The sequence below is a fragment of the Dermacentor andersoni genome, chromosome 2 (assembly GCF_023375885.2).
Source record: "Dermacentor andersoni chromosome 2, qqDerAnde1_hic_scaffold, whole genome shotgun sequence".
Lineage (NCBI taxonomy): Eukaryota > Metazoa > Arthropoda > Arachnida > Ixodida > Ixodidae > Dermacentor > Dermacentor andersoni.
Window position 1 is genome coordinate 81,105,532 of NC_092815.1, and position 17,989 is coordinate 81,123,520.

Consider the following 17,989-nt stretch of genomic DNA (forward strand, 5'->3'; position numbering starts at 1 on the left):
ATAAAAATGTACAAAAATAAAAAAGACATTTCGCGCTGATTATCATCCTATCAGTGCAGTATTGCGCCACGGCAAAATAAGACGCTCTCCATTGAAACACGTCTATGCACAGCAGCAAATAATAGACATTAAGGAAGCCAGCCCGCGATCGGATGTGGGCTATTCTACACCAGGTGGCGCAACACCTTGAAAAGAAGAATCCAATGCGGCGCAACCCACCGCCCCGTTCCAAAGGGGACGCTCATAACATCCATCCATCCGCTAAGAGGCTTACAAAAGCACACTTCGCAAGAGGGGATAAGAAAATTTGGTAGTGGGAGTTCATAGTAGTTTTTCTTTTTTTCTTGTTTAACCGAGGTAGGACATTAAGCAGTATAATAACAAGAGCTTGGTGGCGCAGCCCACCGCCCCGTTCCAAAGGGGACGCTCATACCATCCACCCATCCATCCCAAGTATTCGCTATGGGGATGCAATATGTACCAGGTGCTCAGGAGTATGTGGAAAGGTGTAATGGTTCCAGGACTTACATATGGAAATGCGGCTGTTTGCTTGAAATCAGGGGTACAATCGGCACTCGATGGCAACCAAAGGTCAATGGGACGCCTCGCATTGGGCGCTAATGGGAAGACTACAAATGAAGCTGTGCAGGATGATATGGGCTGGACAAGTTTTGATGTGAGGGAAGCTCACAGTAAAATTGATTATGAGAAGTGAGTGACGAACATGGAAGAAAGTAAATTGGCCGGGACAGTTTTCAGGCGTTTGTACAGGAAAAACATTGATTTCACAATGGAGGAAAAGAACAAGGAAGCTTAGCAGCAAGTATGTGACCTGTGCGATGAGCAACATGGCAACAAAGAACGTCAAGCGGAAAGTCAGAGAGGCAGAGGTAACCTCATGAACGGCGGCAATGGGAAATAAACGTGCTATTAGTAACTACGTAAGAGGAAAAAACTAAATCGGGAAAGAAATAATTTATGATAACTCAAAGGGAAGCTCACTACTTTTCGAAGCGAGATCATGATGCCTTAAACCACGCACCTATAAAGCGAGACATAAGAAGGAAGAAGAAGCATGTGCTTGCTGCTGTAAAGCTAGGGAAACGATGGAGCGTATTTTATTGTAATGTAAAGATATCTGCCCAGTGGTCGATTTAAGCATCTCTGGCCTCCTTGAAGCCCTTGGGTTCAGCGAGGGCAGGGGGAAAGAAAATTAAATGAGAGCAGCATTCCGGGCAAGTTGGTAATCCATTACTTAAATGATATTGTGCGACAAAAAAAATGACATGGACGTGAGAGAAGACGACACTCGAAGCGCAAACTTTCAACCACGTTTATTGTGCCACTGCGTCGATATTTATACATGGGAGGCGGCGTAGACCACGCATACGCTTAGAAAAAAAAATGAAGTGCGAATTCATGTAACATAGTTACGAGTCATTTGATGCCGCGTCCAAGAAACTTAATTCTTTTTCTGTGAGAGCCAGAGACGGGAAGCTAAAACACTTATCACCCAATTTCGCGATCATCTGCGATATTCGAAGTAAACGCGTCCGCAGTAGATATTAGTAAGAGGCGATACGCGTCCGTTCGTTTCTACATGAAATAAGTTGCTGCGCATCCGTCGAGTCTCTGGTGAGGATTGCAAAAAACACTCAATACACCGCACTTCGCGCGCAGGAGTTCGCCAACGCTGGCTACCGCACCTTGTACGCCGAGGACAACACCGCGATATCGACGTTCAACTACCTGAAACCGGGATTCAAGAAACAGCCCACGGACTACTACTTGAGGACGCTGCTCCTTCCCTTTGAAACAAAGCTGGGTAATTATAAGGTGCGCTGCCTCTCACCTGTGTGCCGTAAGTGTTGCAGTTGGATTCAGGCCTTTAGAATTGTATCGTACAGCGCGCCTATAGACTGTGCACACGATAAAACAAGTTAAATAGCTTACAGCGTTTGCCGTCGCGAAACTGCCCATTGGATTATGAGGGACACCGTAGCGGAACGGCTGAGGATTAGCGTTGACCACCTGTGGTACCTTATAACGCGCTTTCAAACCACATTGCGCAAGTGCTTTTGCATTGAGTCTCCATTTTTTTTTTTTCAATACTGCCAGTCTCGAACGAGACCATAGCAGGTGTGAGCATTCATACAATTTCAGCAGGAGAACAGCAATGAACAGTCGAACACTGGCGAAGAAAACAAAGCAAAAGGAAAAGTGTACAACAGAAACGAGCCATACATTTGCAGATCACATGCAGTTCCGTTAAACTCACTGTACGCAAAACAGCGTAACCAGTTCGCTGTGCTGATTGCAGAAATGACAGTCCTAAATGTGTTTAAGGTTCCCCAATACGACCGGTTTACTCATTATCTAGTGGATTACAGAAAGTTGAAAAACAAACTGTGTTAGATATAGTTGGGTGCAGTTTATTCCATGCTTTCACTGCAAACGGAAAAAGCGAGTATTGAAATGTGCCATTATGAAATGACTACTCTGTTAGTGTGTACGAGTGTTTGTGGCGTGAGAGGTGATATTTGGAAAGTGATAAGTAGATGGAAGAATCTATTTTCAACCACTTGTGGAGCACATGGTGTAAGAATTTCAAGCGCGCTAGTTTTGCTCTGACAAATAGTGTTGGAAGGCCCGCTCGAACTAACAAGTTAGTGGATGAGTCGTGACGAGTGTACTTGTTGTAGATGAATCTGATGGCTTTTCTTTGGACCTTTTCTATTTTATTTATGTTAGACATATTGTGCGGAAACCAAATGACGTTGACATATTCTAGAGTTGGGCGCACGAACGTGGTGTAGGCTAGCAATTTAGTACGCCACGGTGTATACCGGAAGCGACGTCTAAGATAAGAAAGCGTACGCAGGGCAGCAGAAGTGACGATATCTATCTGTGAATCCCAATGAAGCTTTGATGTTAGAGTAAACCTAAATATTTATGTTGGTTGACTTTAGTAAGAATACGGCCGTCAAGAACGTAGGTAAAGTTACAGGGACTCTTCTTTGCTGTAATTGTCATGCAGACTGATTTTTTATGGACATTTGCAACGTACTACACCATTCAACATTTTGTTGTAGTGAACTATTAAGAATTCTCAAGGTCATCAATGCGTTTTTCCAAGCCGTTTAACATGCGGCTGACGCGGCCGGGAATTGAACCCGCGACCTCCTCCTCAGCGGCACAACGCCATAGCCACTGACCGCGCAGGCGATGCATGGGAACAGCAGCGCTGCCTTCCAAATTAAGATTTCATTTTGCGCACGACAAAACACAGAAGGGAACAGTAAAGGATAACAAATAACGGGTGAAAAATATCCTAAGGCCAACAAAAAAAAAAAATGCTTTGCCAGGAACCATTGTAAGCGATTGTCAAAGTCAACGGTAGCTTTCTTTTGTAAGCCTGCTGGCCATTTCTAGGTCATACTTGGATTCATGGTCTCTGTAAACGCAAAAAAAAAAGAAACTCAAGACGCGTTCGGTTTAAGTCTGGCAGCAGCTGTCGGTATTGCGGCGTGTGAGCGAACGGCGAGAAAGAGGTGAAAGAAAAGAACTGTTAGACGCCTAACTGATAATCGATAAAGCAGCAGAAGAGCGGGAGAAACTACGCGGTATAGACACAGAACTGAGTTTGCCTGGGCAGTCTTTGCATGCATTAGGCCAAACAGTTCTATACGACACGGTTTTTTTTTTTTTTTGTCAAAGCACGAGGTTTCCTACCTGTCTGCTGACATGTTTGCAGCTCCTCAACTGCTACCTATGTGTGGGCCAGTCTCTGGTCGCTGAAGTGGTGTTGAACTTCACGCGCGACTTCGCCATCACCTTCAATGACGAGCCGTACTTCGCCTTCACCTGGATCAACTCGCTCACGCACGACTACGCCTCGACACGCTGGGGTGGGGACGAGATCTTCCACAAATTCTTCGAGGCGAGTCCACCCTCACACACGAGCGTCTCTCGTTTCTAAGATGAACAATCTTTGTCAAAAGTAACAGAGTCACTTACCCAACAGCCTTGCTGTAGAGGCTACTTGGTGATACTTGACGCCATCTTGTCCTAATTTGCCTTCGTCGATGCAGCAACTGCTTTTGAGTAACGCAGTTGCTGCAGTGACGAAGACAAGTACGTCCCCTTGTTTAAACCTTCCACTCTATAGCGACATTACTTGTTCGACCACATTTAAGTATCTTTTGTTGTGCTGGAAACCCTATTGAGAACGTTTGCGGGCGCGTGCAGTCGCTGTACGAGGGCGGCCACCTGAACAGAACCATCGTGGTGTTCTTGAGCGACCACGGCATGCGCTGGGGTAGCATCCGTCGCACGTTCGCCGGCCTGCTCGAGGGGCGCATGCCGGGCCACCTGTGGTACCTGCCGCGAAGCCTCACCCGTCACCACCCGCACCTCCTGCACGTGCTCAAGGAGAACGCGCACCGCCTGACCACGCCGCTCGACGTGCATGCCACGCTGCGGAGCGTGCTGGAAGACTTCAAGCTCCTCGATGCGCCCAGCACTGAGCCCTTCTTGGTACGCGCGCGCGCTACACGTTTGCGCTCCTAAAGGAGTAATTAATTAATTTCTGCCGCTTTGCGTGCGAAAACCACGATATTATTACGAGGCACACCTTAGCGGGGACTCCAGACGAGCACCCGGGGCATGGCCCTCGGGCGTTTCGCCCTCATCGAAATGTGGCCGCCGTGGTCGGGATGCGATCCCGCGTCCTCGAGCTTAGCAATGCAACGCCGTAGCCACTATGCCACCACCGGGGGTTAAAGATGTACCGATGTTTTATTTTCTATTCTTCATTCATTTGCTGCATGTCTTTCTCTTTACCCTGTGGCGATGGTGAAGCTGAGGATGACGACGCAGCGTAACGGAATGGACAGAGGGGCGATACTGACATGGCAAACACATTTTTGAGCACTTAACTGCTGTCGTAGGAAGACAAGTAGCGTACGCAGATGTCTACTCGGTGGTTGAAGGGCCTAGTTCCTTTTACACACCGTTTAATGCTGGCATAACGCAATCGTCCTTTTGTGCTATACAACGACCCAGAGTTTCAGCATGTAGTTTGTGCCTCTATGTGCCCCATTGCATCGTCGCGATGACATCGCTATTCTGCGACACTTCCAAATTTCAGACACGGATTTCTGTCAAACTTCACGAACCCGATTCACAAAGAAGTCCTTACGCTAAAATTTTCCGCAACAGTATAGGTACCAGCTAAACGTGGTGTCACACACGTTATTAGTGATGGCGGCCTGCCAGTTGTCAAGAGCACTTACGAGCGAAAACCTTTGTGAATTCGACTTCACTTTCGTAATCGCTTCTTGTGCGCCTTGAAATTGTTCGTTGTCTCAAAACCATGGCTGCTAAACAGTGCGCGCGAAACTACTCCCTAGTGGGACGATGAGACGTCTTTTTCGGGAGATCTCGGCAAGGAGTACGACACGTTCCCGCATTTCCGTTGGCTGGATAGGGAAGAACATTAGCATATATGTAGGTGAGCGTGACATTCAAGCGTCGAGCATATCTACCCTACTATAGTTCTAATGATGCAGTGGGGCGTTTATATGAAGGGCGTACAGGCTTCCCGAGATGCTGGTCGCAATATGCTGCGAAGTGTGACATGGTCTTGTCAGGCACTCTGTATATGCCTCTCGCTATGACAATAAGGACAATTCCCTGTGTAAATTGTCTTGAATAATGTGAAATAAACAAATAAATAAATAAATAAATAAAGTGGAAAGGATGAACTTGCCCGTAAAGAAGGGGAAGCTGATAATCCACAGAACAGGTGAATAAAGCTGTAGTATTTCACAGACTACACATTGGGTTGAAATGCGGTGAACTTCATTTGAAAGGAGGTGAGAAAATTATCAGCCTCTTTATAGGATCAACAGTGGTCGAATAAGGAATGTCGCTGGAGCCAGCGTTTCCTTTTGTCTAAACGTTAGCTCCAGCGACATATGCGACCATGCCGGATAACTTCAAGACACCACCTTCCTGTCAACTTCTCTCCTGTTTGGATTTGAGCCTCTTTATAGCATAATGAAGTCGACACTGAAAAACAATGACAGGAAAGCACTGGCGCAGATCTCTGATTTGCATTATCCAGAAGCGTCTGACACTGAAGCGCGTGCATGTGGCTGACATCGGGTACTTTCCATGCCGCGAATCATTTCGACGCCCGAAAAAGGCGCCGACATCTATTGCCGTTGAAAAGAGCTCTGGTGGTACACATAGGTGTTCTGAAATACATCCTCTCCCCGCTTTTTCGCCCACAGCGGGAGACGCAGCGCAAGTACGACGGAATTCGAATGACGTCACTGTTCACCCCGGTTCGCATGAACAGGACATGCGACGACACCGGCATGGAGAAACAGTGGTGCTCGTGTCTCCGCCGAACATCCATCTCAACGTCTTCGCGGCCAGTTCCTCAGGTGTGTGCGTGCGTGCGTACGAGCGTGTGTGCGTGCCTGCGTGTGCTGTGCTGTGTAGTGTTGTACTCTTAATTTTAGTGCAACGATGGATGGGTATAGTGTCACATGGCCATAACATAACGTAATAATTGATAAAAAAAAAACTACAAGATGGTGCAAAAGTCCTTAACATGACAGGAAAAAGAAGATATGTGACAACGTCAGTTTCAGCTGCTTGCATGGGTGCGTCGTCAGAATTGCAGATTGTGCCGAATAGAATAAGCTTTGTAACGGCAACGCCTGTCACACAGGTCTACGTCGTTACCAAATCTTAATATGCCGTATATACTCGACTAAGGGCCTCACTCACATAATAGCCGCCCCCCCCCCCCTCCCAACTTGGCAGTGTAAAATTCGAAAAGAAAATGCTCCATATAAAGAATTCGAGAACTGAAGAGAGCTCCGCAGCATGTGTGCATGCTCTTGAATTCTTAGCACAGAGAATGTGTGTTCTTCGGACATAGTTGTGAAAAGCTTTCACATCCCAGTCATAGCTAACGTGATGGAGAACACTTGGGATGACTGTATCTATGAGTGTGCTGCCGAACCGAATCGAACCTACGGGGACAAAAACAGTACTCAAGAATATAGACGGGCACCAGCTGCATGGCGTGCTTGTGTGAACAAATAGAAAAAATTAAAATTGCAAACAAATAGAAAAAGTTGACCACAATGATCCACCCCCATGTACGCACGGCACCTCGTCAAGATTTCGAGAAAAAAGAATAATTCACCGACGATTACGATACTCCCTAACGCGAAAATTTGAGCGCAGCTCTATAGACGAGAAAACCATGGCCAGGCGGCGCTACTGCGCCTCCTGACAGCGCCCCCAATGTGGAAACGTGATGCAGCGTGGTCGTGCCGTGGCGCGGTCTCCGCTTTGTTTACACCGGTTCGCCCGCGCGTTTCTTCGCTGCTCGTTCTCACGGCGCTCAGTTTTCGACGGCGGCATATCGCCTGCTTGCGCAACAGCGACGCAGAGATTGCAATGCGGTTTCAAGAAGGCTGCCGACGCGGACAGATTCTTTCGTGGCGGCAACCTCACGAAAGGGGAGCGTCTGCTTCCGCACGTGTACGGCGTTCAACAAATCGTGGACGGTGATGTGACAGTGAAAGCCAAGTGCGTGTCACAGGTGTCCAAGATCGTATACGATGTCGATTTAGAGGTATACACCAAGTTCAGAAGTTTAGCCACTTTATTTCTATATGATGCAGGCACAAAGCGGCCATGCATACTTGCAGAGATGTGGAGGGACGGTGACGATTGCCGTTAGTTTCCTCGGTAGCTGAGTGCGCGCACACGGCTGCTCTCATTTTGTGCTTCCCCCTTTTGCTGCTAAATTTCTTGGCTGGAGCATTAGTAAATTACACGTTTGTGTTCGTTCTGATTTGCGCGGAGCTGTCAGCGAACAACGGCAAGCGTTATCGATGTCTTTGCTTCGCAAAGCCTGCTTGTTTTTGTAAATTCGCATGCTTTTGGATGGCTCCCAGGAAGTGTCATCAGCACTGCGAGCACAGAAAGAACACATGTATTAGGCACAAATGAGCATGGAACGTTACTAACGAGAAAGACCATCTTCCCACCTTCAACAACGTGGCCTAGCCTATAGCTCATTATACACTCTCAGGCTTAGGTTCAGGCAAATCACAAATTAAGCTGTTTTTGGCAAACTGTACATGCATTTAATACATGGTGATTCGGAGATGCTAGTGCCTGTAACTTGTGATGCCTATTTCTTGCCCCAATAACGTCACTGCGTGGCACGAAGAGAACTGCATTATAAAGCTAACGCAGTAATGTGGGAAGTTGGGCGAGTTGGTGATTAATCATCATACCGTGTTGGTGAAGCAGCGCACTGACCAGTACAAATAGGAGAGAAACAAACACAGCGAGTGTCTTGTATTCATGTGTGTGTCTGCCTTGTCCTGGTCAGTACGCTGCTTCACCAGAACACTAAAGCAGTTTCCTTCCCAGGATACACGAAATCCTAGAACACAACAGCCAAAACACACATCTGCTCAAAATTAACAATTTAAATACTACATAGGCGCATATTGCTTTGAATCATGCTGCAATAAATATTTAGTGTATATCACGCCTTATTCAATGCAGATGTTGGAGTCATTGCAACTCATCGCATTAATCAGCAAGGTGCGTTTTCACTGCTAATGAGGATCGGCTCGTACAGACTGCTCCGCGAAATGAACCCAGACCACGTTAACAGGCCTTAGGACCAACAGCACGAGCGCAAGCATTAGAGATACATGCCTCACCAAAGCAAATCTAGTGCCTCGTCGGGCGAACAGCTAAAGTAAGCTTGCACCGATGGCCGGCTACTACAGGAAACGAAGGTTTTTGGCAGGAAGAGTGAATCAGCAAGAATGTGCAAGGTGGTAATTGCCTTAAAGCAAGCTTGGATATTGTGAACTTAGAAAGCATGGCCAAACAACAAACATAACGCGCACGTCTCGATCGGCTGCTTTCCGATCTGCCGCTTACCGACGCACGCGACGACCGCGGCTTGCATTAAATGCTGTCTGCTATCAGACAAAACTAGCGCGCGTCCCCTTTCGTTACCTGCACAACTAGTAAATTAAGTTGCAGCGTTTGAAAAATGGAAATAATTCTCTAAAGCTCGTCCATGCCGATTGCGAGTGAAGGCACAGTAGAATCAAATAAATTCGGGGGTTTTAACTGCCAAAACCATGCAAAACCACTAAATCATTATGAGGCACGCTGTAATGGTTAGTCTCAGGAATACTTATTACCTCCGGGGGTTCTTTAACGTGCACAAAAATCAAAGCACGCGGTAACAAGGGCGTTCTTGCACTTCGCCCCTATCGAAATGCGGCCGCTGTGGCCGGGAATCGAGCTCGCGTCGTCAAGCTCAGCGTCGCAACACGCATGCATTTACCGCTAACAGCGGATGTCAACACAATTCAACAACGCGGCATGACTAAACAAACGGTTGGGCGCTAAAAACAGGCATATCACTATTCCGTTTCATCGAGCAGCCGCGATATTGCACGCGAATACGAAAGTATGGTGCTTACTTGACTCGGCGCACTGCAATTATCCATGCTTGTCGTCTGACCTTCTCGTACCACTTCCCCGGAAATCTGTAGAATTTCACGGGCGGCGTTCGACCTTTCGTGTTTTCGAGGCTGTTAGGGCAATCAACAATACAGCAGTATTGCGTGCCACCTTTCCTCGCTGATGAGATCGCACTCGCCATCGCAAAAACAACGCGCCCGAGCCAGCACGAGCGCTCCCGCCGAACAGATCACGGGCGCGCGCTCGCGCAGCGACGACCCTCGAAACTTCCATCGGTCCGCTAGGGGAGCATTCGGCGCTGGTGCCGCGCGGGCAAACTTTAGGTTGCCTCGTCTATACTTGTTTTCATTTCGCGATATATTGGCTGGCGCTGACAATCTGTCTCGTGCAGCACGTTGCAAACGGAACGAAATGTGACGCGACTGCCTGGCTAATCGGGAGATCACGACAGGCAGAGCGTGGTTGATGCGTGGGCGTGATTCACAGCAGCCGCCGCAAACAGACCTCAGCTCATGGAGCACGTTGTTTCCGTATATGGTATCGTGCGACGCGCTCGCCGCATCACTCCGGTGAACAGACGACGGCGCGCTCCTCTGGCAGCATCTTGTAGCGGTCGTCGATAGTCTTGCGCAGCACTACGCTTTTCTTCTCCCGCTTTCGCCATGCCTCCCTCCGCTTTCCACCTCATGGTTAGGTTGTATCCTCCTCTCCACTTTCCTGCTCGCGTCTCTTGCTCTCGCCTCATTTTAACGCGATAGCGTTAAGGAGCTCGTGTCGCAGAAAAGCCTGTGTCGGCGTCGGTGGCGTTGGCCATGAGCCAAAATTCCCGGAAGGCAATTCATAAATAAAAACAACTTGCAAGATGGGCTGGGTTGGAATCGAACCAGGGTCTCCGGAATGTGAGACGGAGACGCTACCACTCAGCCATGAGTTCGATGGTTCAAAGCGGCACAAATCGCCTCTAGTGAATGCGGTGTTGCCTTAGAAACGTGCCGTAGAAAGTTATACTGCGGTGTATATCGGTAATCATGAGCATGTAAATTACACAAGTATCAGTTAAACGAGTAGCGAAGTACGTTTCCGCAACATTTCTTCTGCGCTTGGCGCACACGCAGAGCCATCTTGTGGCAAGCACAGAAGACCCCCTCCTTGCAATGTGCGGCGCTGCCCCAACAGTTGGCGAGCCACTCGCCCGCTTCCCCCCTTCGTCTCGTCAAGAGCATGCCGATCGAATGAGTGGGCGTTGCGAACGGGGTGCAATAACACTATCGCGTTCCACGCTTGACGGCGAAGCTTAAGCGTCCTCCAATTTTTTCCTCCCCCGCAGCGCTCCCCGTTCGCTCTCACCTTTCGCTGTGCTCGTTCGCTTGGTTACGCCGTAAAACAACGCCCACGCTCGCCGAAGGAACAGGCGCCTAAGAGCTGCGCGCTAAAAGTGCAGACCATACACGAGCATATATGGCATTAGTCCCTTACTAGTCCCTTAACTTCAATGGGTGAAGTGCACGCGCATGTACGACAGCTTACAGGCGCAACTAAACGGAATTAAATGTGTTCTCACCTGATTGGGGTCACGTAGGTCTTCGTAAACGAATCACAGTATTCCTGCGTGTCTCGGGTCACAGTGTATTTAGTTCTATGCGTAATTTCTCGCGTAAGTGTAGAAATAATACAAAATCTAATAATCTCATGGCGCGAACAGCTCGCGAATTGGGGACATTCGGCATATTAGCGGCAACTAAACTTCGCGGTTTCGGCTTCATATGTACGGATCAATTCTGTAGCCTCTATACGTGGACTTTAATACTATGTTAAATCAGGAGCGAACACGAAATTCATGCCTTAGTACGCTTGCACTATCGCGACGCAGCTGAAGTAGTGCAAAGAGGGCACAAAACAGAAACGAGGAAAGGCAGGGAGGTTAACCGGACGGACGGCAGCTTGGTTAGCTTGTTCGGGGCTTCGGAGCTAAGGCACGAGTAATTCAAATAATAAAGGAGAAGGCAAAGGTAAAAAGAGGTAAAGTTCACGGACACAGTAGAAGACACAGGTTACCTGTCGGCGTCTTTACAGGTCCGTTGATTTTTGAAAGATCATTACAATACATGCAGCTTTCCGGAATGCCCGAGAACCGCACGTAAAGACTGGGCAAGAATAGACGAGCTGAGTGCAGCCAGACTTCTCGCGCTGTTTCCAAGTATTCTCTTGATGTACTAACAAACCCACTTTTCATCCCTTATTTAGTTTATTAGCTTTCTGAGTTGGTAATGGTTGAGGTCAAGCACCCAGTATATTTGCCTCTATAAGAGCTCGACAGTCGAGTTGGCTGGTTGGGTGCAGTGGCAGAGGCAATCAAGTGCTTGATAGCCTCCGCAAAGTTAGAGTGGTCGCATATATAGAACAATTAGCCATTACATCGAGGAAGGACCATCAATTTGTGAAAGCTTCACCCAGTAGTAGGTGGCACAGCCGTGTAATATGTCAACGGGAGAGCTTCGATGGTATTCGCAGCTGCAGTGGTTAATCGAAGCATGTGCAACACGATGGTTAGAGTACTCCAGAGATTTCCAAAGAGCCAGCGTAACGTAGCGAGCAATTCGTCGAAGTCACTTGGCTTTGTCCTTCCTAACACGATAGCGTTAAAGGACCTACGTCGCGAAAACTCTGGTGTAGGCGTCGACCGTCGTTTCGCTACAAATAATTCCGAACCACAACCATGCAGGCACTCCGCGTGATGCAGAGGCGTTACCGAATTAAATGCCTCAAAGTGAAATGCGTCAAAAAAATGGTAAAGTACTACTTAAACACAACGTACAGACATGTTAGCGTCGGATTGTAATTTCAATATACCAGAAAACGTACTTCTGTTACGCGGAAACTCATACACAAACCCCTTTTCCAGCGTTTCTAGCGTTTCTAGCCTTCATAGAGCGGCGTGGCCCGCTCGGTTCTTTGCAACACCATCCAGATGGCGCTCCCCTTCGCACATCCGCAAGAAAGCTGCGGTTGCCGGGAAGCGTTACAAGCAGTCAGGGATCTTTGGATGCTATCGTGTTTGACCCTTCAAGGCGAAGCTTAAGCGTCCTGCAAATTTTTTGATAGTGATACGAGCATGTAAATAACATAATTAAATAACACCACTGGAAAATAACATCACGTTCAGTTCAGTTCAGTTCAGTTTTATTCCTTAAAGGCCCCCATTTCAGGGGGTGTTACATAAGGGGCGGGATTACATTTGTAGTGAGGAAGACAAACAGCGATGGTTTCTAGAGTTTTCTATTAACTTGAACGCAACTGCTCATAATTTCCGTGGCGCAGTGCCACCCGCAGGCTTTGAATGCTGCTTTAGAATCGCAGAATCACGCTCCCCATTTACATGGTGATTGCTTTTCAATACATTCAACAGCGGCACGAAGTGCGGCAGGCCCTGATCCTGTGGACGTGTTGATATGCCACGTTCGGAATTTGTCTGCTATACCGAACAGGCCAGAACAACGACAGCGGCCGTTGAATTGGTAGACGTGGCCAAACCGCCCGTGTAATCGTGGAGGCGCAAGCCGCATACGGTTCGTGTAACAGCGTTAAAGTAATCCGCTTCAGAGCTGTTGGTGACATCTGAACCTTCTTTGTAATTCGCGGTATTGGAGGCGTACGTGAGGCTTCTGGCATACACCACAAGGGAGGCGGTGATCCTGCACCGGATGCGAAACCTTTTTGGAATGAAAGGCTGTTGATTCACAAGGGTTCTTGAAGATGCAGCTTGATTTATCGTCACCGGCGAGCAAACGAGACGCTGGATACCTGGCCACTTAACTTAGATGGCAAATATCCTCTAATGGCGTCACTGATGGGGTCGCTGCACACCGCTTGGCTCATAGAATCACAGAACTACCTCCGCTTGGCTCGAGGTTCCCTATGCATATAGCCGTCACATATACAGCATTTCAGGAGACTGGCATAGCGCAAGCTTGCGCAGCCAAATAAATTGGATACACCACGTTTTAGGTGGTATAACCACGAGAACTAGCCAACAAAATAAATTTCTAGCGCCCTTAGTTTTCAACATCGCTTCCATATTTCTTCCCTGATGCTTTTTCGTGGCCTTACATATTGTGACATCTTCCAATCAGGGTAGTCACGTAAATTAAGGGAGTGTGAATATAAAAGTTTTACAGTAAACTCTACTACTCAACTAAATTCGCTGGTATATAGTTGAAATTAAACCTTTTCATTCTCCTTAATTTCTAACAGTCATGAACCCGTATGAACCGGCTAAAACCGGTTGGAACCATTATAGTTCTGATCCGCCGCTGAACTTGAACCAAACAGGAAAATATGGTTTCATAAAATAATAATAATATGATGATGATTTTAAAAAAGAAGGCTGAACCTGAACCTGCACCGAACCGAAAGCTTTTCGGTTCGACACCTTGATACTGAAGACAGCTGGTTGGTGAATTACTGGAACGTTAAATGTAGTCAACGGAACGTAAGTGGAGCAACGCTTTAGGAGAGCAAATCCCCTTTAAGACGTAAAGCATGGAATCGGAGACACCTTACTAGAATTCAGAAAGCAGTGGCCGTACTGCTTGGAGCCAGACCATGTTATGTAGGAGTGAGGAATTAACACAGGAAACTTTGCGACGACGACTCATGTGTGAAAAGGGCCCCAAGACTATCAAAAATATTTTGCTTGAACGTCGGAAATATATCTCCACAGGTAAATTTGGACGTGGTCAGCCTTCCGAAACTTCGGATTTTAGGAGTAAGTGCAACCGAGCCGGTGTAAATGGACCCGCGGTGGCGAGCAATATGAAGCGACTGAAAGCAGAGGGATAACATAGTGGAGAGCCTGCATTACATTATGAGAAATTTATATTTGTTGCACACGATGTTACATGATGTTTCACATGATGTTGTTTGTTGTTACCGCGGACCGCCGTTACTTAATGTCGAGACAAAATGGATTAGAAAAGAAGAAAGAGCGATCTCAGTTGCACTTTTCGCTTCGACATTTCGAAGCAATGCCCAGTATCATCAATATGCTCATTTCTCCATGCACTCCAGGTGGCCGAAGCAGTTGTCCGCGAAATCAACCGCATACTGGAGCCGTACTCCCCACGATGCGCTCGGCTTAGCCTCCTGCACGTTGACAGCGCCTACGCTCACGTCATCGAAGACCCAAGGAACAGCGTGAGCACACATTTCCCAGTACAAAGAGGCCTCATGTGACATGCGCTACTACGTTCCGCGAAGCTCTTGCGTGCTACGTACGTATCGTCATGGCGCAGTACTAAAACTATCTAATAAGTACGGCTCGAGCCACCGATACCCCAAGCATGCACGAAGGGAAAGAGTGCGCGCGGCAGCCGAGCGAGCCGGAGCGAGCGACGTCCTGGCAGTGACGTCACTCGCAAGAAGGCGCCACTCCAGCTTCTCGCCGCTAATATCCACAAAACTACCGCTAGGAGTAAAAATAATAACGGTCTTTTAAGATTCCAGGAGACAGTATTTAAGGGTCTGCTTCTCCAGCTGAATATATAGTGGTCTGACAACCAACTCACCAAATTCTACACGCAGGTCAGCTTTGCACCTTCATGGACAGAGTGGCTCTTTTCTGGCGGTTGGGGTCACACCGACGTCCGGGAGCTCACCGTCACCCTCGTGACGGTTCCGGGCGAGGCCGTGTTCGAGGCGACGGCGCGCGTTTTCAACGGTGTTGTCACCGTCATCGGGGAAGTGCTGCGCATCTCCCTATACGGCAACAGCTCGCATTGCGTGCCCAACATGCCGTACCGCAAGTTCTGCTACTGCTTGTGGCCCGCCTCCTCACCACCGTCGGAGTGAGCACCGAGCTTCTTGTCACAACCCGCCGCACGCCTGCCTGCGACGCCCATCAACCAGGCTGAGATTAACGTTCACAGGCCGAGACGGCAGTGCGCGAGCGGTTCCGCCTGACGCCCAATATGCTAAACCACGTGCGCTTGCGACTATTGACTGCTATTGTGGCAAGTGTCTTGTGTGCGATTGATGCGTCTTGCGATTTTCCAAAATTAAATATGCGTAACGTGCGAGGATGTTACGTGCACCGAATGTGGGGATCCTTCTACAGCAACCTGCTTTTACGAGCGTATCAAATTATTTCTTCGGAGTCTCACGATTGCATCACCATCGTGCTGTTCGCCGGAAGTACACGCCAGAATAGAAATCTGTTAAGCATCAATAAGGATTTCATTAACGATTAATGCATCACTTCGCGTGTAGGCCGGCCATGCCGTCATCATTATCCTTATCGTCGACATAGTCCTGTCGTTACGCCATAATCTTTATCTCGTCATAGCTTTTCTGCTCATCGTGCCGTTGTTGTCGTTGTTATTCTCTTCGTACTTGTATACACGCCAGCTACTACTGTCTTGACTGGGCCTCTGTCATTTTGTTTTTCTTAAGTTTCTTGCCTTTCACAGTGCAAAGGCTGAGTTGTCAGTGTTTTCGGTAGTGATAACGGGTAATAACATTGTGCTGTGTCAGCACTGAGGGCAGTGGTGCCTCGTAATTTACGTTGAAAATAAATTCAAGTAAAAAAAATCAACTTATTTGATGAAATCAAGACGTCAGCTCCAGTTGTGCTGCAACTATTTCCTTTCTGTACGCAGAACTTGTGCGTGTTTCACGTTCACAACCTGATGACCGCACGCGAACGTTGTCTTTACCCATACCACGTGCTTCACGCGTATGATACACTGCGCGCGGCGAGCTATATACAGACATAACATGCCTTGTATAAGGCATTTCTGTACAAGAAGGCTATGGAAATAACAAGGGATCGCTGTCTTTCTGTTATCAACGCGATCTATGTCTTGTGATACTGCAAAAACCGTCCGTTTTGCAAAATGACGACAGTGATCACTGCCTAAAGCCCTGTTCTTAACTTCTATATGCTAGCACTGCAAATGCTCTGACAGAAAAGTTATCAGTTAAAGCGATAACCTTGCTTGATTGAAGCAAGCTGTCAATTTCAATTGTGCCATGGCTGCTTGCTTTCTGCCGGAACAGGCGCGAAGGTCTTCGATACTTCTGTACCTCCGACGATCAAATGTTTTTTCGTCCGTTATGTTACCTTTTTCTTTTTAAAGAATACTATGCCTCGTTACAGAAGGCGGTGACTTTGCTTGACAACTATACACGCATGCAGCGATTGTCTCTGCTGCCTTGAGCAGGAGGTCCGTATGTATACGTAGACTACTTCAGTTAGGTGTCGTTGACTGCCAGACTTTAGACTTCTCGCCGACTTTGCCCTTCGTGCTACAGTCTTATCGCGAGCAGTCGTCTTAGCGTGACAACGCTGTATATACGGTGGGGCTTTCAGTCGCACATAAAAGTACTCCATAGCACACATCAACTCGCGTCGAAATCACACTACACTTGCTCCAAGTGGCCCTTTTTCTGCACAACTTTCCAACTCTGAGGAGCAGCTCCCTTCCGGAGAAGCCGCAGCTTCTCCTTTCTCCGTTGTCAATCGGCGGCAACTGCGGCACGCACATGTGCTTCGGAAGTTCGCGCAGAAACGTGATTACGCGGGAGGAACTTTTTTACTGGCCCTATTAGCCGGCCTTTATTAGCGGGCAACCACGTCGTGACACGTTTCTCTACGCGGCGACTCCCTTCTTCTCGCGCACTACTTTTATTATCAATTACAACGGAAGCACGGCCACTTCCCACTCCACTGTGCCCTTACCCTGAAGATGTTCCTTCTCTGTTTATTCGTTCGCGGCAGAGAGAGAGAGAGAGAGAGCCCACTGTAGCCCCAAGCGGCAAGTACGGGGCGCGTGCATCACTTTGCTAATTGCGGTTCCAGGCCACGTGATTTCATTTACGTGCTTGTAAAAGGACACAAAGCACGCTGCTAGCGCCCTGGGAGATGTGCCGAGCTACGGACGACAGAGGAACTCATTTCGGTCCACGTGTGTCCCCCTGCCGGCCTTTATTAATGGCGGACGCGGGGCCATATTAGCAAATCTAGAGAACGCGCCGCGCTCCGGCCGACCTGACAGCTATCTCGCCTCGAGAGCGCGCTGACGCCACTGACTCGTCGAGCGTGATGGTGGCGCGTCGATTCGAGGCGCGCGCTTCAGTCGACAGCATTTGCTTCCTGTTTCTTCTTTTGTTTTGTTTTCTTTAGGGGAGACACGTCCTGCGTTCGTTTCCCGTGTTTATGCATACAAGGCGAGCGCCTGTAATTTGACTTCAGCAGCATATCACTGTATAGCGTACTGCGCTATACAGCGATATGTATACACTACACTAGTATTATATGCTATAGCGTAGCATACACTACATCTCACTACGTTATGCTATAAAAGTTTTTAAAAAGTGATTTGTGAGGTTTTGCTTACCAAACCATGGTTTGATTATGAGCCACTCCGTAGTGGGAGACTGAATT

The 17,989-nt window shown here is 48.0% G+C and overlaps 2 protein-coding genes across 2 annotated transcripts in view; both read left to right on the plus strand.

Annotated features, from left to right (window-relative positions):
* LOC126541989 (uncharacterized) overlaps nt 1-4,157 on the plus strand; it is a 20,962-nt gene extending 16,805 nt beyond the window's left edge. The window contains exons 7-8 of the mRNA XM_072286255.1: nt 1,681-1,836; nt 3,755-4,157. Coding sequence (XP_072142356.1) covers nt 1,681-1,836; nt 3,755-3,979 — 381 coding nt within the window. The 3' untranslated portion in view covers nt 3,980-4,157. The remainder of the gene's footprint in view (nt 1-1,680; nt 1,837-3,754) is intronic.
* A 68-nt stretch (nt 4,158-4,225) lies between these two features.
* Nucleotides 4,226-15,642, plus strand: LOC140215932 (uncharacterized). The gene is made up of 4 exons (XM_072286256.1): nt 4,226-4,536; nt 6,297-6,452; nt 14,617-14,742; nt 15,130-15,642. The coding sequence occupies exons 1-4, from the start codon at nt 4,309-4,311 to the stop codon at nt 15,394-15,396; spliced, it is 777 nt and encodes a 258-aa protein (XP_072142357.1). The 5' UTR covers nt 4,226-4,308; the 3' UTR covers nt 15,397-15,642.
* Nucleotides 15,643-17,989: the final 2,347 nt, after the last annotated feature.